At 40.5% G+C, this 20,114-nt stretch overlaps 1 protein-coding gene and 2 long non-coding RNA genes across 4 annotated transcripts; 1 reads left to right on the top strand and 2 right to left on the bottom strand.

The window, feature by feature from the left end:
• Positions 1–1,125: 1,125 nt before the first annotated feature.
• On the bottom strand, positions 1,126–5,894 carry LOC123610881. Its single transcript, XR_006718325.1, has 2 exons — positions 5,783–5,894; positions 1,126–1,456 (listed from the first exon to the last, which is right to left on the bottom strand). It is a non-coding gene; the product is annotated as an uncharacterized LOC123610881 (long non-coding RNA).
• NEPRO (nucleolus and neural progenitor protein) lies at positions 5,597–19,948 on the top strand. Of its 2 annotated transcripts, none has more exons than XM_045502056.1 (9): positions 5,597–5,957; positions 8,050–8,204; positions 11,977–12,056; positions 12,441–12,572; positions 13,206–13,283; positions 13,947–14,308; positions 14,453–14,514; positions 16,576–16,829; positions 19,319–19,948. In XM_045502056.1, exons 1-9 carry the CDS (start codon positions 5,855–5,857, stop codon positions 19,779–19,781), a joined length of 1,689 nt encoding a protein of 562 aa, XP_045358012.1. In that variant the 5' UTR covers positions 5,597–5,854; the 3' UTR covers positions 19,782–19,948. The 2 variants fall into 2 exon arrangements, with proteins under 2 accessions (XP_045358012.1, XP_045358013.1); XM_045502057.1 differs by lacking the exon at positions 5,597–5,957 and adding an exon at positions 5,977–6,190.
• Positions 8,244–8,963, bottom strand: LOC123610880. Its single transcript, XR_006718324.1, has 2 exons — positions 8,633–8,963; positions 8,244–8,393 (listed from the first exon to the last, which is right to left on the bottom strand). It is a non-coding gene; the product is annotated as an uncharacterized LOC123610880 (long non-coding RNA).
• Positions 19,949–20,114: the final 166 nt, after the last annotated feature.

The following is a 20,114-nucleotide window of genomic DNA, read 5'->3' as shown; positions in this document are numbered from 1 at the left end:
TGCCCTAGCAAAGTGTCTGAAGCTGAAGTGGTGTGGGCCTGGAGTGTTCCAGGGTGCTTTGTGGCTGTATCACCTTGGTGTGAAAACTGGAGCTGTAGTGAATGCTAATCAGGCGTGTCCTGGTGTGCATCACTCTGTGGCTGCTTTGGTGGGATTGCTGGGCTGCTGTGTGCTAGAGGCTTGGGGTAAGCTGGTTACGGCACCCAGACTGTGCACTGGTCTGTGCTTTCATGGTGGAGGTGGAGTATAGACCCCATCCACTAGCTCCTCCTACCTGGAGAGAGTTCAGCAACTCCCTTGACTTTTGGTGGAATTCTAGGTCTTGTTCTTTTATATGTTAACTGTTCTATTAAACCTCGACTTCTCTGTGACTTAGGGTGCCTAGAACTGGTATAGGGTAGGGACCTGTGCTCACTGAGGTGGCAGACCTGCAAGGGCTCCCAGGCTCTGCTCCCATTTACATTATTAAGATGGAGAGGAGTGCACTATGCCCACCAGTCCCTCCCATCCAGAGAGTGTTCCAATAGCTCCCCTCCCACTGCCACCACCATTAGGTAGAGTTCTGAGCTTGGGTCTTTTTTATGCTAGTTGCTCTTTTAAACCACAAGTTCTTTCCGTGCCCAGCATGACTGGGGCTGGTGTGCATTAAAGGACCTGGGGTTCGCTGAAGCTGAAAGTTGGCATAGTGACTCAACCCTGCTCCAGTCTGTGCTTTCAAGGTGGAGGGACATAAACCTTGTCATTCTCCAGTCTCTGACTCAATTCCTGCAGCTTCCTCCACCATTTGGTGGAACTCTAGGGCTCACTTTTATATGCTAGTTGCTCTTTTAAACCAAGATTTTATTTATTTATTTATCTGTGCCCAAGGCCAGAGGAATCTGTTCCTAGTACCTCAGTACTTTCCCTCTCCACTGTGGTTTGCAGTATTTGGGGTGGGGGTTCCCTTTGTTACTGATGTCTGTCTCTCTTGCTGTTCGGTTTTGCTATTATCTCTATCTTTTGTTGTGCAAAACGGTTCTTCTTCATGAGGAATTGCTCTATAGATAGGTGTAATTTGGTAATTCTGGAGAGAAGGGGAGTTCAGGGTCTTCCTACATTGCCATCTTGGAGGAGAACTTTACCACAATTTTCAAAAGAAATGTTTATTAGACTGTAGTACATTGTTAAAAATGGCCCCCATAGGATGAATCACTTCTCCCTGTGTCCATGCCTCTTTGCAATGTGTCTTTATTGCTTCTTCCAGTAAGAGCTGGAGTGTGTTTTCCCATTCCTTGAATCTGGCTGCCCTTACGACTTGTTTTGGCCAATAGAATGTGATAAAAGTGGCATTCAGGGACTTCTGGGCCCAGAAAAAACAAAGCCTTGTGGCATTTGCTTTTGCTCATGGTGGATCCAGCTGCCATATAAAGAAGTCCAGGTTATCTTACTGGAGAGAGTCTATTTGGAGAGATAGGTCCTAGAGGATGAAATGTCACATGGAGAGAAAAGCCATATGGAAGAGAACCAAGGTCCCAGACAATATGTGTAAGCCCAGCTAATACCATGAAAGCAGAGAGACCCAGCCATCCCAATTCACCTTCAGCTATTTGAGCTATCCTAGGGAGAGTGCGAAAATTTTGAGTGAGACCGTCTTGGGTCTTATAGATCCAGTCCAACAACTTAAGCCACTAAGTTGTTGATTGTTAACCAGTAATGGGTAACTGACACATGGATATTTAAATGTTTTCCAAAATTTTGTGACTGTAAGTAACAGCAATGAGCATCTTTTTACTGGCTTCCTTGTCTACCAAGGGAATCTGTTGTTGAATTTGCCTGAGTCTATAAACTGAGTAAGAAGTCATGTCTCTCCATTTTGGCGTTCAAATCAGTCTTTCCTTACAGACTATAAATTTTCTAAGCACGACACTAAAACCTTACTTCCTGTATAATATACAGAACCCAGGCCTTTTCCACACCCTCCAGTTCAAGGAAGTTCTGATTTCAAATATCCACTGCTTACCTGCAACTCCATTTCCCTGCTGCCCTCTATTCTTGGTAATGATCGGAAATCTACAGACGACATGGATGCTCTTGTTCTGGGGTCCCTCATCTTCCACCCCATCCTAAACATCTTCATATCTAAACCTATTTTTATTTTTCTTCCAGGGTGAGAAAATAAAGGCTTTTTTGATCTTTAAGGCAAATTCTCTACCTGAACACTTGATCCCATCCTTGTTTGTCTCCTCTGGGACTTAGTATGGTGCCTGGCAAAGAAGTGATGCTCAAAAATTTTATTGAATGAATAATGGGTCTTGTTTTGTTCATTCTCTCCCCTCTTTATCCACAGTATGGCCAGCTTCTCTAACTCTTTTGGCCTCTTTCCTTTAGCATGTATGTGAGCAAATAATTTCCTGTCCATGATGGTCAGTTTTGTGTATCAACTGGGCTAGGCTCTAGTATCCAGTTACTCAGTCAAACACTAGTCTAGGTCTTTCTATCAAGGTATTCTGTAGATGAGATTGTCAGCTACAAATCAGCTGACTTTATGTAAAGGATTGTCCTGGGTAATCTGGGTAAACCCAATCCAATCAGTTTAAGAGGCCTTGAAAATTTAGTAGGTTTCCCTGAAAATAGGAAGGAGGAAAAAATCCCCTCTATAGGCTGCAGCTTCAGCTCTGCTTGAGTTTCCAGACTGTTCTTTTTTATTTTTTTTAATGTTTATTAATTTTTGAGAGACAGAGAGAGCATGAGTGGGGAAGGAGCAGAAGGAGAGGGAGACACAGAATCTGAAGCAGGTTCCAGGCTCTGAGCTATCACCAGAGCCTACAGAGCCTGACACAGGGCTCAAACTCATGAACTGTGAGACCATGACCTGAGCCAAAGCCGGGCGCTTAACTGACTGAGTCACCCAAGCACCCCCAGCCTGTTCTTATTGGCTGGCCTTATGGACTTCAAACTTGATTATCCAACCCCACAATTGTGCAGGCCAATTTCTTTCAATAAATCCCTTAAAAATATATATGTAATACATATATATGTGTGATATATATACATTCTATTGATTCTATGTGAATGGTGGAACCCTGACTGACACACTACCTTAAAATAAGAAACAAAACAATACTCTGATGGATCCTGCATATCTATTATAAATTAAACTGTCCCCCTTTCTCTAAGCTTCTAAAAATATTATCCTAGATTCACCAATTCTACTTCCTCCCTTTGCAGTCACCCTTTGAGCTATAGTCTCATTTATTCCATTGGTGAATTGGTCATATTCTTGTGGCCGTGGGTGACCTCAAACTCAGTGTATCAAAAGTTATCTCATTATCCTTGCCACCCACCTAACTCTATTCTACCTTTTAATGCTATTGCAAACTCAAAACAACAATCTGGAAGTCATGCTAGACATCTAAATATCTAAATACCAGACATTTAAATAAGTTCTACTATCCATATTCAGTGTTAAAGTTTGAATTCAGGCCACCATCATGTCTTGTCTCAGTGTTTGCAATAGATTCCTTTACCTCCTCATGACCAGCCTCGTCTCCTTTAAATCTGCTTTTAGGGTGCTCTTTGATGCAAAGTAACCAAAATTGTCCTGCCTAAGACTCAGAGACTCCTTATCACCTACAGCAAGGGCTCCCCAATCCTAACTACCATCACAAGGAACTTTTAAGAAACAAAAATTAGAGTCCTACTCAGACCTAATAAGAATTTCCAAAGTGGGACCAGATAATTTCTATTTTTTAAAAGCTACTCAGGTAATTATGATCATCCAGGGTGGGGAACCACCAGCCTTCAGTGTAAAATCCAAGTTCTGCCCAGAATCTGACACCACCACTCCAAGCTTCATCCCTCAGCACACACCAACTCCAGCAATACTGACCCAAGACCACTGATTCTTCCAACCCATGTTGTTTAACACCTTTCTGTTAGGGATGTCCTTCTTCCCTTATCTGCTTGAGAAATTCCTAATCATCTTTTCAAAACTCTATTCAAGCATTTTCTAGTCTCTTATTCAACGGGCAAATATTGAAAAACTGTGAAATTGTATACATTACATATATGTGGTTCTTTGGATAGCAATTATACTTCAATAAAAATATTAAAATTTATTGAGATCCTACTATATGCCATGCACTGAGCTGAAAAGATATAAAGAAAGATCAGTGAACTTTACTGGTAGTGCTGCCTTCAGTAAGCTCATAGACCACTGAAGACATACGAATACACTAATAGACACTGGGAAGTAAATTCATGAGAGTCTGTGATAGCTGTAATAGCTCCCCAAAGATGTCCACATGTTAATCCTCAGAATCTGTGACTATGTTACCTTACACTGCAAAACAAATTTTGTAGATGTGATTAAGTTAGAGATTCTGAAATGGTAAGATTATATGGGGCTATTTTGGCAGGCCCAAAGTAATCACCAGGGTCTTTCTAAGAAGACAGGAAGATGAGAGAGAGTAGGAGAGGGTGGTGGGAGATTGGAAGATGCTATGTTACTGACTTGGAAAATGGAGGATGGAGACATGAGCTGAGGAATGCAAGTGGCCTTTAGAAACTGAAAAAAGTAAATGAATTCTTCACTTAGAACCTCCAGAAGGATCCAGCCCTGCCAACTTTAGTCCAGTGGGATCCATTTTGCCCTTCTGACCTTCAGAAATATAATGTCTTTTAAGCAACAAAGTTTGTAGTAATTTAATACAGTAGCAAAAGAAAGCTAATACAGAGGCCAATTCAAGGCACTATGGTAGTCTATGTCAAGTTATGGAGTGGGGATGGGATGTTCAGGAAGAACTACCCAGAGGTGATGACACCAGAGCTGAGGAAGGGAGACTGTGTTTCAGGGGATGACCCAAGTGGAGGAATTAGTATTTGCCAAGGCACACAGGAAGAGCATGGCAAGTGTTTCAATAGGGCAAGGTTACTTGCATTAAACAGTAGAAATAATAACAATATTAATTGTGATAGGAGTAAGTACCTGTATGCCAGACACTGTTCTAAAGCACCTTACAACACTGAGGTAGAGACTATTATTTTCATTTTACCCATAAGGACACTAAGGTTTGGAGAAGTTACGTAACTCTCCTGAGAACTAGAGCTAGAATTAGCACCTTGGTGGTCTGTCTCCAAAATCTACGAATTGCCTCTGTAATACACTACAGTGAAGGGCTTATTCAAGTAAGGTGACATCATTGTGGCTGAAGATAAATAATCTATTAGAAAGTTATTAATAAGGAGAGGATCAGCAGAGCTTGCGATACCATCTTGTCTTAAACAATGATAGAGGACGGGGTTGATAGAGTCAGAGGGGCTCTAAGTTTCTTTGATGTGATGGCAGTTTTCCTGTTGGTGAAGACAGGACCTTCCAGACAAGGTAAATCCCGTCTTCTGTGTTTCAAATGTCACACTTTGCATTTCTTTTATTTCATTTCCTCCTCCCCCCAATGTCTGATGTGCAGATAGGGGTCTATGAGTGGCCTCAGTTACTACAACTGTAAAACGCCTTGAAGTAATTCCAAACTTGGTTGTGCCGCAGAATCCCGTGGGAAGCCCAAACACAATGCAGATTCCTCTCCTCATTCGGAGATTCTTATTTAGTAATACTGGGATGGGGCTTCCACCCACCCCCAAACTCTTCCAAGTGAGAGATTCTGAAACACCACCAGGTTTTGGTAATTAGGGACTCTCCCAGTCCACTGTATTTGGTGCACGATTCGTGAGGGCCCCGCCCCCACCTCTGGGCCCCGCCCCAGCACCACCCCTTGCCCTCTTCCTCCCCCAGATCTCCTCTCACCTCCCCTCCCTCGGTGGCTCCGTTAGGCCTCGCCCAGCTCCGCCTTTCCCAGTACCTCCCCCGCGTCCCAAGATGGCTACGGTGCCGCCGGGCCCGGAGCCGTGGAACCGCGTAAAGATCCCGAAGGCGGGGAGCCACAGCACAGTGACAGTACAGGACCCCGATGCGGCGCTGGGTGAGTGAGGGGGCCCGGCGAGCCACAGACGTTTCCGGAGGCGGTGTCTGACCGGGCCCAGCGCACGTGCGCAGGGGGCGGGACTTGCGGGACACTGGGAAGGGGCTCGGGGCAGGATCTGACTTGGGGTGCGTGGCTACCGAGTTACCCGGAGAAACCTGTGGTGCTTCTGACTTTAGCGTCCCCCATTTAATTCACTGTACCTACCTCACGGCCTGGCTGGAGCGATGAAGGTCCGAGGCCCAGCCCTGCGGCCAGTGGGGCGGAGAGAGGTGGACGTGGCTAGCGTTAGGGAGAAGTATTGTCTGGGAAACCCTGGGCTCCCCACAGGCCACCAGCGGCCCCGTTCACCCTGAAGTCTGTTGCCTGATATTCTAAGAGGGCGCTGGGGCACGCTGGATTTAGACTGCAGTCCTTCTGGGCCTCTAGTTCCTTATCTGTAAAACGGGGTTAGTCCTCCCTACCTTCCACCGGCTTTGGGAGCATCTAACGATATAATTAGGGGAGAGTGCTCTTAAACGAAGGTGTTTTACCAGTAGTACTGCTGTTTTTAGGCAGGAGGGCCCAATAGTTAGGAGCCAGATTGGGTTTGAAAATCCAGGCACTTCGCTTTGCTGGAGCTGGGCAGGTTGGGAAGTGTCGTTATTTAATCTTTCTGTGCCTCCGCTCATTTTTAAGTGTGGATAAAGAATAGCACCTGCCTCAAAGGGCTGTTTTGAAGAAGCGTTACTGTTATAAAGCATTTGGAACAGTGCCTAATGCGGCAAATAAACACTCAAATGATAGTTAATATTAAATACAACCTATCTAATCATGACATCCTCTTCCCCATCCATCCCCAGGCAGTTTATAGATCAGTCTTCCCTCTTCTTCTATTCAAAAGTTCCTTAATTTTTTCAATGTTTGTTTATTTTTGAGAGAGAGAGAGAGCACGCGAGCATGCGTGGGATAGGGGCAGAGAGGGAGAGACACAGAATCTGAAGCAGGCTGCAGGCTCTGAGCTGTCAGCACAGAGGCGGATGCGGGCTGGAACCCACTAACGGTGAGATCAGAGACCATGACCTGAGCTGAAGTCTGACACTTAACGCACTGAGCCATCCAGGCACCCCTATTCAAAAATTCCTTAACAGGATTCCTATCAGGCATGGAAATTCAGTAACTCATTCTCCATCCTCATGGTAGTCCATTCTGGCTCCATATAGTTCAGACAAAACAAAATTAGGTTCTCCCTGTTGTGTAGGAATCTGCCTTTGTGTTATTTCCATCTAGGATGATAGTGCTACCCTTAGAGCCACAGAGAAACACATGAACTCCATCTTCTACTTCACAGCTTTTCAGACTAGGAAGCTGTTATTTTGTTCTGCTGAGCGTCCTGTGTCCAGTTGGGCATGCATCAAATAATGTAACTTCCAGTTGCCATAGTGGTTTCTCTTTTCTGAATATATTCTTACCTTAAAGTACCACTGCTTTTAGGAGTATGAGTTTATTCATTCTGCCTTGCTTATGTACATAACTGGGGATTTAGAGAAGTGTATAACGGGTACCCACCATCAAGGTAAGTAGGTGTAAGAGTCCACTACATGATGGCAAAGTCTTCATATGAAAGATTATTAAAAATCATAAAAAAATGTGTTACAAAAATATACTTTCTTGTTTAACAGTTGTTCTCTTAATGATTTTGGACTTTGTATCTGTCACCATTTCCATCTTCTCACATACTTAGAATCCTTAATTATGTTCTTATAGCTAAAGCTGGTTATATTAATTTGTTCTTAATCCCCTTAATAAGGAAAGATGTTCCTTCACAGTGTTTTTATATAATATACTTAATGTAGAAATACATATTAAGTTTTTTTTTTAATTTTTTTAACTTTTATTTACTTCTTGAGAGACAGAGCATGAGCGGGGGAGGGGCAGAGAGAGAGGGAGACACAGAATCCTAAACAGGCTCCAGGCTCTGAGCAGCACAGAGCCTGATACGGGGCTCGAATTCACCAACTGTGAGATCATGTCCTGAGCCGAGGTTGATGGTTAACTGACTGAGTCACCCAGGCACCCCCAAATTAAGTTTTATTAAATGTCTCTGGTTTAGACCTTTGTGTTGCAGCTGTAATTCGAGAATGTGGTCTTGTTACACTGTCACTGAAGAGCGAAATCCTGGATGCAGAAACAGATGTGCTATGTGCAGTCCTTTACAGCAATCACTACAGGATGGGCCACCACAAGCCCCATTTAGCCCTCAAACAGGTAAGGAGGAAGCCCTGTGTTTATGACTCAACGTGTTTACTTGGTGAAAATGAGATCATACTGCCACTTACTTTTTGTTATGTATGGAAACTTAGTAAATTACTTGTGACTTAATAGATCTTCAGTCCAAAGCTGCATGTGGGCTTTCATCCCCGCCCCCCACCCCGAAAGCATTTCAAAACGCAACTTCTTTTTTTTTTTTTTTTAATTTTTTTTTTTTCAATGTTTATTTATTTTTGGGACAGCGAGAGACAGAGCATGAACGGGGGAGGGGCAGAGAGAGAGGGAGACACAGAATCGGAAATAGGCTCCAGGCTCTGAGCCATCAGCCCAGAGCCTGACGCGGGGCTCGAACTCACGGACCGCGAGATCGTGACCTGGCTGAAGTCGGACGCTTAACCGACTGCGCCACCCAGGCGCCCCAAAACGCAACTTCTTTAGAAAGGAACTATGTTTAATTCTTCCCCAGTCTTGTTTCTAGTGGGTAATTTTTATGAAAAGTTTTCTTCATTATATATAATCTATATTGAGAATGCTTTTGCCTAGTTCACAGATAACAGTGATTTAAGCAAGACAAAGTGCCGGATTAAAGAACAACTTCCTGAGCATAATCAAAATCCTAATATCATAAAAAGAACAAAGTCATGGTTTATATATTGTGGGACATATAATCTAATCAGTAATATATTAGAGTAAATGGCTATATAACAAGTTATGGAAAGTGGTTTCCTATAATTTTTAGATTGGGCCCTCTACACTACAGGGCTGAGTCTCCTAAGCTGGGTTCTTTATAATCTCATTCATTCATTCACTTTATTAATTCTGCAGGTATTTTGTGTAGCCCCCCCCCCCCCTTTTTTTTAGAGAGGGTGAGGAGGGCCAGAGAGAGAGTGGGAGAGAGAGATCTTAAACAGGCTCCATGCTCAGCACAGAGCCTGACACGGGGCTCCATCTCACCACCCTGACATCATGACATGAGCTGAAATCAAGAGTCTGACACTTAACTGACTGAGCCACCCAGGTGCCCTTTTTTGTAACTTTCTATGTGCCAGGTACTGTGCTTGGTGCTCAGTATACAGGGTGAAGAACACAGACGTGTTCTCTAACCTTACAGATTCGTGCTTTCTGGTTAATTTTCTGCTCCCATTACTTAAGGCAAAAAAAGATAGATTTCTTCTTCAAAGAAAGATCTGGGAGCATGGTCTTTTCCTAAGTTTTCTTCTCTGGGGCAGCTTTTTATCTCATGAGTCTTTTACTCCAAAAGCAAACTTGAGTATATTTCAACTTGAAAGTGTCAGATTGAACCTGCTTTTCCTTCTGGCTTTCCAAGCTGTGAATAATTATCCAGTCAGAAAAATCTGGTGTTCCATTTTCTCTGCTTCTTCCTCTTATGTAGCTCTCCCATAAGTCAGTTGGTCAGTCAAAAATTTTCTATGCTTCTACACCCTTATTTTAGTTCTGGCTGCATCTTCTTTTTTTTAGACCATGTCAACTTTTAATTGTCTTGCTATCCTAACTGATCTTTCCTCAACTCCAGTCTTTCCTATACTCTGACATATTCTATATGCCAAAGCCGAGTTAATCATCATGAAGCACAGCTTTGATTTTTATTAATGGTTCTCTACTGGCTCCTGAGTAAAGATGAAACCTCTTAGCTTAGCTTGTAAGATCCTCCGTGATCTGGCCTTTTCAGTTTTCTGTAGCTCAGGCTTCTCTCTCACCTTCATATATTTTATATTCCAGACAACCTGAACTCTTCACAAGTCTCGTGCTCACCACATTTGTTCTCTCACCTGAACATTTGCTTATCTGGCTCTGTATATTTAGCATGCCCAGACGCTCCATCTCTGCCTGGTAAAAGCCTTGCCATCCTGTAAGTCCCATTTAAAGCTGTCCAGCAGTGATAAACTTCTTCCCAAAGAGTAACATGAGGGCATATTGTGGTAATCTCATTTTAAGTTGCATTTTTTGATTATTAGTGTGGTTGACCTCTTCTTTTTATGACTGTGGGCTATTTGGGCTTCCCCTTTGTGGTTCTCTTATGGTATTGAGTACAGTCTGCATGTGGCAGTTATTTGTGTATGGTTTATTTTCCTGCCGTCCCTTAGAGTAGGGAACGTGTTTCATGCTCCTGCAACTACCATCTCCATTCCTACTGCTGCCTTAGACCTGCTTAACATTTCCTTATTTACTCAGTACTGTCATCTACGTTATTTTTTCTCCCTTCGAAGAAAGCAGAGTAGTAGAATTACCCTATCTCTAATATTCCCATAAATGAAGCACAAAAAATAGTCAATTCCTCTTTCTGTGTGACAAGAGAGTATATGAAGACTGTTATGTTCCTCCTTGTTCTGCCTTGCTTAAATTCTCAAAATGATTTTCCCATTTTTATTTTTGAACCATAGCTCACTTACTGTATTTCCCAAGTGCTTTCCCATCTTGGTCAGTACTTCTCTCAAAGTATAGGATCCGGAATTAAAAACTGAAAAGATAGGAGCTAACCCCAGAGAATTTGAGGATCTTTGCCTTCACTATTCTGAAAGCTATGCTGTTATAACAGAATCAATACTTAAATTTTTAGCATATATAGCATTAGCAAGATATTATCTTTGCCAGTGTCAGTGCCCATCCAGATTTTTACACTCTTCAAAGTCTGGATGCCATCCCATGCATGCCTTTTGTGTGGTATTTCCTGGAGATCATAGAATTCTTACCACATTTTGTAAAATGGATAGCTTTTTGTTGTTTTGTTATTAAGTAAAAATGCTACTGAGTGCCTTCTTAACACTGTGCTAAGTACTGAGTTACAGTGGTGGATAAGATAGATGAAATATACTGCCCTCATGGAGTTTACACTGTAGTTGAGAGGAGAAAGGCCATCAGTCAATCCATCCATCGAAAGTGTCATGGAGAAAAATAAAGCAGGAAAGGGTAGAGTGCTGAGGGGACTGCGATTTTAAATAAGGCACATCTTTTATTTCAGCATTTAAATATTTTGTATGTCTTCTTATTTTTACTACTAGGTTTTTAGCAACTAGAGATGGGGGAGTGTCATATACTATTTTATTTCCCAGCATGCCTTGCATAAAGTGTCCCGTATATAGTTGTAAAGTGAGTAAATCACTTTGCTCATCTCTGAGGCCATTTACAAGTTGTTGAAATCAAGTAGTTAATTAATCTACTATCTTGTTTTAATGGTCTCACTGTGAGAAATCATGTTGCTTCAGAAAAATGATAATCTTGAGAATAATCTCATACTTATTTGAGTGCCCTTTATAGCATCAATCACATCCTGGCATATAGTAAATTCTTAGTTATAACTGGGTTTGAGAAATGTGTTCAGGTGGGTTAATTTCCAGTTTTTGAGCAGGAGCAATTGCTTTGGGCTACAGATTATTTTACCTAAAATGAAAGTATTCTGTGGTGTTCAGTGTATTTCCATACTTCGAATTTTTAAAAAAATTTTTTTACATTTATTCATTTTTGAGAGACAGAGAGAGACAGAGTACAAGTGGGGGAGGGGTAGAGAGAGAGGGAGACACAGAATCTGAAGCAGGCTCCATCCAGGCTCCGAGCTGTCAGCACAGAGCCTGACGCAGGGTTCAAACTCACAAGCTGTGAGGTCATGACCTGAGCTAAAGTCCGCCACTTAACTGACTGAGCCACCCAGGCGCCCCTTCCATAATTTGAACTTTTGCATATCTTTGCTTTCCTCGTCACATCAGTGGCCATGTCCGTATTCTATGAATTTGAGCTACTCTTCCCCTTCCAGGTTGAACAATGTTTAAAACGTTTGAAAAACATGGATTTGGAGGGTTCAATTCAACATCTGTCTGAGTTGTTTTCTTCCAAGTAAGTGGTCCAGCTGCTTTGTGATGGGCTTTGTGGTGGGCTGGGAACTCTGTCTTTAGTGCGGTCTCTCTTTGGACTTTGCTTGGTGTTGGGATATAATCAATTGTACTTCAGTTGTGCAGATTTTGTTTTAGTAACGGGCACCTGGTATTTGTGAGAATCTCTCCTCTGTTGGCTTGTGGAGGGATGGCAGGATACTGACATCTGGGTCACAATAGATTACATTGAAATATCAGTGTCCATCAACTTGAGTAAGTCACTGTTGAGCAGAACTACTTCAAATTGAGCTTCAAGCTCACCTGCACTTGAAAACTGCTATGTAAGAGCTTTATAATTAATGAACTTTAAGAATAAAAAGAACATACTTTTCCATTTTTTGTGAAGTGAAAATCATCGTGTAACTACCGAAGCATATGTCATCCCTAGCCAACCAGTGGTTGAATTGGTGCTCATGAAGATTTTGGGAGCCTGCAAGTTGTTACTTCGCCTCTTGGACTGTTGCTGCAAGACATTTCTGTATCCTTGAATCAACTGAAATGCCTTCCCCTGAATTGGAATTGTTTGGATATATTTAATAGTATTTTTTTGAAAGCTAGGAGGTTTGTAGAAGTTTGCTTCTTGGCCTCCTTTTTCTAGGAATTGCTTGATACAGCCATTGCCAGAGACTGCCAGTCTCTTTCTAACATGTCTTATCATAAGGGCACTGATAGAAATTCTTAATCTTAGAAGTAAAATAATGAGTGTTCTTGCAGAGTACATGTTACTTTAAGTTTCCATGCCTGAAACAGAACATGTTTGTTTGTTTTTTTAATTTGTTTTTAATGTTCATTTATTTTTTGAGAGAGAGACAAGAGTGTGAGTGGGGGAGGGGCAGAGAGAGGGAGGGAGACATAGAATCTGAAGTAGACTCCAGGCTCTGAGCTGACAGCACAGAGCCCGACACAGGACTTGAACCTGCAAATCCTGAGATCCTGATCTGAGCCAAAGTCGGAGGCTTCACTGACTGAGCCACGTAGGTGCCCCCAGAACATGTTTTAAAGCTTTAATTTCTTCAAGAAAATTCTATTTCCAATCTGTTTCTTTCATAAATGTAACTTACAAAACCCAGTTACTTTGGTTTTGTTTTCAAACTTTAACTTGATTCTTCAGCTTGACTGTGAAACATCTAGGTTTACAAGAATTCATTATTTTAAACCTTGTGATGGTTGGGCTGGCGAGCAGGTTATGGTATGTATGCACCTACCTCTGAAATCCTTCATTTGTTTTTCATCTAACTCCACCTAGGTTTCTCATTAGTGGTTTTCATATTTGTTTTCCTGTGGGATGCTGATGGTGCAGGGGTTTCATTTCTTCACTTGGTCAGAGTTTATTTGGGATGGATTAGGAACTAGAGTGTTGATGGTTATGTCCTCGATGTCTTAACCTGGGTATCTCAAGTACTATTTCATCTTGTTTATTCTGCTTATTCTTAGGGGTAACAACATTAGAACTACTAATAACTAACATAATTTTAAAATGTCAAACCTACCATTCTTTTCTATAATGAAAATAGCTTTAATTTTTGCTGATTATAATACATGCTTATTTTAAGACATTCCAAAAAAAAAAAAAGAGTGAAGAACCTGAAATTTACCTAAAATCTCACCACACTTAACATTTTGTTGCATATCCTTTGAGACATCGTTCCATGTAGTACTTAAAGTAAATTTTGTACTTGGATTTTTCTGTTTGGGCTGGACTAATCTGGCTCTATGCAAATATGTCCCAGAGCGTTTTTTATCTGTAGTGGCAGATTGATTGACATTTATTTTCAGCTTTGAATCTGTTGTGGTTATTAAATAATCTGCAAATTATAATTACTGGCTAATTCATGACCTCTTCTTTCTCTAGGGTTCTCTATAAAGGTGTTTTAAAAAGGCTGACTTCTTTATATGAGCCATTGTTTGGATTGCTTCATGAAGTCTCTAGGATTCAACCACTGCCTTACTTCAAAGATTTTACCTTTCCTTCTGATATTGCCGAATTTTTAGGACAGCCCTATTTTGAGGTCTTTAAGAAAAAAATGCCCACAGCTTTTGCAGCTAAAGGAGTAACTAAATTGTTAAATAAACTGTTTTTAACAAAAAATCAATCACCAAGGTCTAGCAAAGAAACTGTACACAGAATTTCCAAAAAAGCTAAGCAAATGAAGATCAATATACAGAATAATGTGGATCTTGGACAGCCAGTAAAGAGTAAGAAAATCTTCAAAGGTAATTTTTTCTGAGCACATACTCATCTAATTCCCTTTATTTCTTTTGTAGTAATTTGGCAAGAAATATTATATACTTGAGAATTCATTGATTTGAAAATTGTTTGCTTAAGTTTTTGTATCTGTGGTCTCTCCACCTCTACAGAGAAGTCGTCAGAATTTGATTTGAGAGCTTTCTGCAAACAGCTGAAGCACAAGGCTATTCAGGTTTGTCTGGCTTCTATTACTATGGCTTATGATTCTGCTACTTTATAAAGTAGATACCACTTACCAAGGGCAGGGATTGAATCCTCTGCTTTTGTCACCAGCTCTCGGCTTAGTGCCATCTTAGTTCTCAGCCTGTTTCTGAATGAATACAGGCACTCCCAAGGGACTGAGTGTATCCAGGAAATTCAGTTTATAGAATGCATCCAGAAACATTTTACTAAGCATTTCACTAGAATTTTAAATTGCCCTTAGGATCCACTGCAGGTGTGGATTATATTAAGAGTATGTACTTTGTAGTCAGACAGAAATGGTTTGAGTCCTGGCTTCAGTTGGTACTAGCTGTATGACCTTATATAAGTTTCTTGACCTGTCCAAACCTCTGTTTTCTAATAACAGTATGTACCTCATGGGATTATGCAGTTTTAATTCATGTAAAGTATTCAAAGCACTTAACTGTTGTTAGATGTCATTAGCTACTTTTTTCATTGTTACTGTCATCCTTGTCTTTTGTCATGAGGCTTCTCTTTCTTTCCCTGTCAGGGTTCAAGTTTTAACATGATTCCTCTTAGTATCTGTAAATTCTGTTCTGGACCTAGCAACAGATAAGGACGTCAGTGTCACCCTCTTTCATGTGGTAACTACTTGACTTCTGTTACCATCTGTTCTTCTCAAATTGTTTTCTCCTGGTTTCTCGCATAGATTATTTCTTCGTTCTATTTAAGAATTCTTAATCATTTCTAGTAAGTCAGAGGACTTTCTTGAATGTTTATAAGGATTCTAGCTTGGATCTATATTCTGTCCAATTTATGAGTTCCAGAGGGAGGAATCATCATCATCATCTTCATCAGTGTCTTCATCATCATCGTAATAACAGCTAACACATATACTGCACTTACTCTATGCCAGGCAGTGTTCGAAATGCTTTACATGTATTAACTCCTATAAACCTTGCAAAAGCCCTGTGAGGCTGGTGATATTATTACTGTTTCCATATTTCAGCTGAGAAAATTGAAGTATAGAAGGGATAAGAAATTGCTCAGGCCACACAGCAAGTACGGGGCAGAGCTGGGATTTGAACACAGGCAGTTTGGTTTCACAGTCTTTGTTCTTTACCATTACATCAGTCCCCCAAATAGTTTTGTCAGCTGTCTCAGGAACTGTAGCTCTCTGCAGTCCGTCCTGCTGTTCCTAGGTGAGCTGGTTTTGAAGCTGGCTGGTTGGTCAGCTTAGTCATGACTCATCACTACCACATTTCTAGCAATTAGCACTAACATGCTCAGCTTGTTTTCAAGGTCAAATTTCTTTTATCGATCACCAACACAAAGTATTGCTATGTCTCTACTTTTACATTTTCTATTACTTTTTTAATGTTTTTCTTGAGTAAGAAATTTGGAAGAAGGTAAGTTTTGAATGAAGGACGAAAGCAAATCTAGTAAGTGGCATATTTTCATAAACAATAAAAGTTGGTACAATTCAAACTCCACTTGATATAGAAAGATGGGGTTGAAGAGACAAAGGTGCCACATCAAAAGATGGTTGAATTGGAAATGATGCTCAGTTTAAGAATTTTTAACATATCTTCAGCAGCCATCCGTATCTCCATGCATTTCCAGTGACATCTGTGACCCAGTGTTGAGGGTAACTTAGGGTATAGAAATGAGTGAAAAACAAATCTGTGGTAATCCAGTAGTATCTAGGAAAATGTCTCTTCAGTGATTTTTTTTCCTAGATAGACTTTGACCAATATTTATTCATTTTTATGTATAGGTTAAGTAGGTTATCTGTCAGAATATTTATAGTATACTTCCCATCTATGTTTCCCACCTGAATTCAGTTAGAGATGAGATCTATTGTTGCACAGAGGGGAAAAACATCTTGTGTTAGGAGCAGTTGATAAAAAATTAAGTTTTTTAAGACAAAGAAAAGCACAGTGAGCTTAAAAAAAGTTTTCCTTCTTAAGACATTTTATAATTCTCATGGTGAGTTAACTTTTCTTTGTTGTTATATATTTGTAAGTCAGTAACAAATCCAATATATTTTTTTCACCTTTCCATATTTCAGGAGACCAGAGTTAAATGTTCTCAGTCCAAACTAAAGGCAACCAAACATTCTTCTCAGAGAGCATCAGGAACTCCCTGTGCCAAAAGTTTTGTGCAAAGATTTCGAGGGGCTAAGACTTTCACTCAACTTTCTGAAGAAATCCAAATGGCAATTTTGTGGTGCAGGAGCAAAAAACTCAAGGCTCAGGCCTCCTTTCTGGGTAACAAACTTCTTAAAAGTAACCGGCTTAAACATGTGGAAGCTCAAGGCCATAGGTAGGTATATAATAAAAATTATATCCTTAACTTTTGCTGTTGTCATTTAGGCAAACCTATATATATTCAAGTCAGCTTTTTTAAAAAAACGGTACGTCCAGTAGCTCTAGGGGGGCTAAAAGAGGGATCTATTCCAAATGCAGTTTTGTTTGCTTTTGTTGGGCACAGCTTTATTATTGAGAGGAAGAAAGTTAACTTGGTTAATTGGATTTATTCACTTATACTCTTCCCCATTCCATCTGTTAATTCAGAGAGCCTTAGGAGTGTCTGTGGTATGTTAAGCCTGGGGATACTCCTGTGTAAGACAGACTTAATTCTCATGGAGCACTAGCTCTAGCCCTTGCTCTTGTAGGAGAGACGGCCAGTCTGCCTGCAGCTTCAGCATAGCAGGATGAGGATGTGAGAGCAGAAGCAGTCTGCCTCTTACAAGGGCACACATCAGACTCTGGGGTTAGGGTCAGGTCATGTTCGTTCATGGGTGCCAGATTCTCCGTGTATTGATTTCCTCTTCTTGTGGTCCTTAGAGTCACAGAACCACTTAAGGATGATTATCTTTTATTGTGATCAGTATTACTTGAAGCACTACAATGAAGTTAGACACTTTAGGATTTTATATATATTTTATATATATATATTTTATATATTATGTATATAAATATACATATTTTATACATTTTATATATATTATGTATATGTGTGTGTGTGTATGTGTTTATTTAGAGAAAAACAGAGTGCAAGCAGGGGAGGGGCAGAGAGAGAGGGAGACACGGAATCCGAAGCAGGCTCCAGGCTCCAAGCTGTCAGCACAGAGCCCAACGTGGAGCTTGAATTCACAAACAGCGAGATCATGACCTGAGCCGAAGTCAGATGCTCAACTGACTGAGCCACCCAGGCACCCCTAAGGTTTTATATTTTTATTGAAAAATAATAGATGCCCATGGTAACAATTTCAGACCACTGGCTGCAAAGATCAACAAAAACAAGTTTTGATTAAGAGCTATGAGAGAAGTTGTTAAGTATTCCTAAGGGATGGAATTGTTGGAAAGGTATCTACATTAGCGTCCCTTAAAGACCTGTAGCCATCTAAAAAGGATCTATTCTAGAGTGGAAAACTCAGCCTGAGACAGAGATGATAATAAATAAAAGTTAATGAGAAGGGTAACAAACTAGTGTTTATTTGGTTCAACCATTATTCCATACCCCACAAAGATAGCGCTCTTTCAAACTGCCATGTTTTGCTGTTTCAATAATATATTTATAGTCCAATTTATAATTTATTTAATGTACACAGTAACTCTCTGAGATAGGCAGTATTACTCTCATTTTGTAGATGAGGAAATAGGGGATTTTGATTAGGTTGTTACAGTTGGGAGATCTAGAACTCCATTCAGATCCTCTGATTCTTCTTTTTTCATTTTTTCTATTCCCATTTTAATTAGGAGGTACACTTAAAAATTACCACTTATAGTAAGACAAGTAAAAGGGTTTGGAAACTGATCATGATTCACTACATTATAATGGGCTTTCTCAAAGTTATGTATTTATTTCAAAAGCAAAAGAGGGGGCACCTAGATGGCTCAGTTGGTTAAGCGTCTGACTTCGGCTCAGGTCAGGTCATGATCTCACAGTTTGTGGGTTCAAACCCCGTGTCGGGCTTCATGCTGCCAGTGCAGAGCCTGCTTGGGATTCTTGCTCTCTCCTCTTCCTGCCCCTCCCCTACTCACGCTTTCTCTCTCTCAAAATAAATAAATAAATAAATAAAATTTAAAAAAAAAGAAAAGAGAAGGGAAGGGTGACGGGGTAGAAATTACAGACCCATGCTAATCTTTTGAAATCTATCACAAGTGGTGAGGGAGTTAGCAAGGTACTGATACACCTTGTGGCAGTATACCTTATTCAGAAGCAAAACACCTAAAATGATCAGCTATTTGAGTTCTGAATTCCCAAGCTTGAAGATAGTACATAATCACAATTAGGGTAGCCCAATTGGTCTATGCCAGAAGCTCTATCTTTTCATTCTTAAACTCTCTCTTCACATTTACTCCTTTTCCCTTATTTCCTTCTACAACATGAAGTTGTTTATCCAGATATGAAAAATCCAAATTTTCCTAATTGTGATAATATCCTTTCCTCAGCTCCACCCCTATTACATTATGAACAGTAGTTATCAGGGAAAAGCTCTGACACTAAAGTATGGAGGTATCTCACTATTCAGCTACCTTGCTAGGCAGTTGTAGGAGCTACTTTGGGAACATAATGGGCACATATTCGTCTACAACCTGAGTCAGAGGAAACCTTTGCTCTGAAAACACAGATTTGGGTTCAAGCTTCTATTTATTTTTTCCGATGATTCTGGGGTTGTACATGGGCACAAGACTTAGAGATAAATTGTGTACTTTTCTGTTAGGTGTTGGTAAAAGGAAGACAAAAGTTTTTGAAAATGTTTTGTGTCTTAATCCCAGATTTTTCCTTTCTCTTATCCTTTAAAGTTTACCAAAGAAACTAAAGTGCATAAAAGCATCTATTTGCAACTGCCTTCTTCGTGGCTCAGGAATCAAGACTTCAAAGCATCGTTTGAGACAAAGAAGATCTCAGAGTAGATTTTTACTGGGACAGAAGAGACTGCAGAGAAAGTTGCAGTTGACTCTTTCAAAGGAAATTCAACAGTCCCCTCAAGGGATGCAGAATGCTACAGATAGCAGAAAATGGAAACGCTCACACTGTTCAGTTCATAGAACTGATCTCTACCCCAACAATAAGCAACTCTTGAGGAGCAGAGTTTCAAATCCTGTCATACAAACTAAAGAGAAACAAATTCATGAAAACCTTACAGGAAACAATGAAAATGAAACTAATTCATGGACAGTGATGCAAAGGAACAAACATAATACATCAGGAACCATTAAGGAGACAGATGACATTGATGATATTTTTGCCTTAATGGGAGTTTAAATGCTCATATATGAGACATTTAAGTGCTTAACAAACTGGTCCAGTGTTCTGTTTTACGTGGAACTTGCTGAGTGGAAAGATTTGGAAATACTACTTGGACTCAGAGAGGAGCTTATTTAGTGTAACGCTGTACAGCAGTAATGTCAGTTCAATAAATATTTATAGTAGCTCTGTGTCATTTAATTGACAAGTACTTGACTACTAAATAGTCAAATTTTGACTTTGACTTTGTACCAGGGGTTAAGATGAAAAAATTTATCATATCCTGTCCTTGAGAAGCCGATGTAATTCCTTAATTAAAGCTGGTGGGTCCCTGGGGCACCTGGGTGGCTT

This window comes from Leopardus geoffroyi, chromosome C2 (genome assembly GCF_018350155.1).
Source record: "Leopardus geoffroyi isolate Oge1 chromosome C2, O.geoffroyi_Oge1_pat1.0, whole genome shotgun sequence".
In the NCBI taxonomy this organism is placed as follows: Eukaryota; Metazoa; Chordata; class Mammalia; order Carnivora; family Felidae; genus Leopardus; species Leopardus geoffroyi.
The sequence above is the reverse complement of the archived record's forward strand: the minus strand, read 5'-3'. Positions and strand labels throughout refer to the sequence as shown.

Coding starts and splice junctions, on each gene's coding strand:
- NEPRO (XM_045502056.1), top strand. CDS start 5,855: ATGGCTACGGTGCCGCCGGGCCCGGAGCCGTGGAACCGCGTAAAGATC. Junction 12,573..13,205: donor TGTTGCTGCAAGACATTTCT/GTATCCTTGAAT, acceptor TTGATTCTTCAG/CTTGACTGTGAAACATCTAG. Junction 16,830..19,318: donor GTGGAAGCTCAAGGCCATAG/GTAGGTATATAA, acceptor TATCCTTTAAAG/TTTACCAAAGAAACTAAAGT.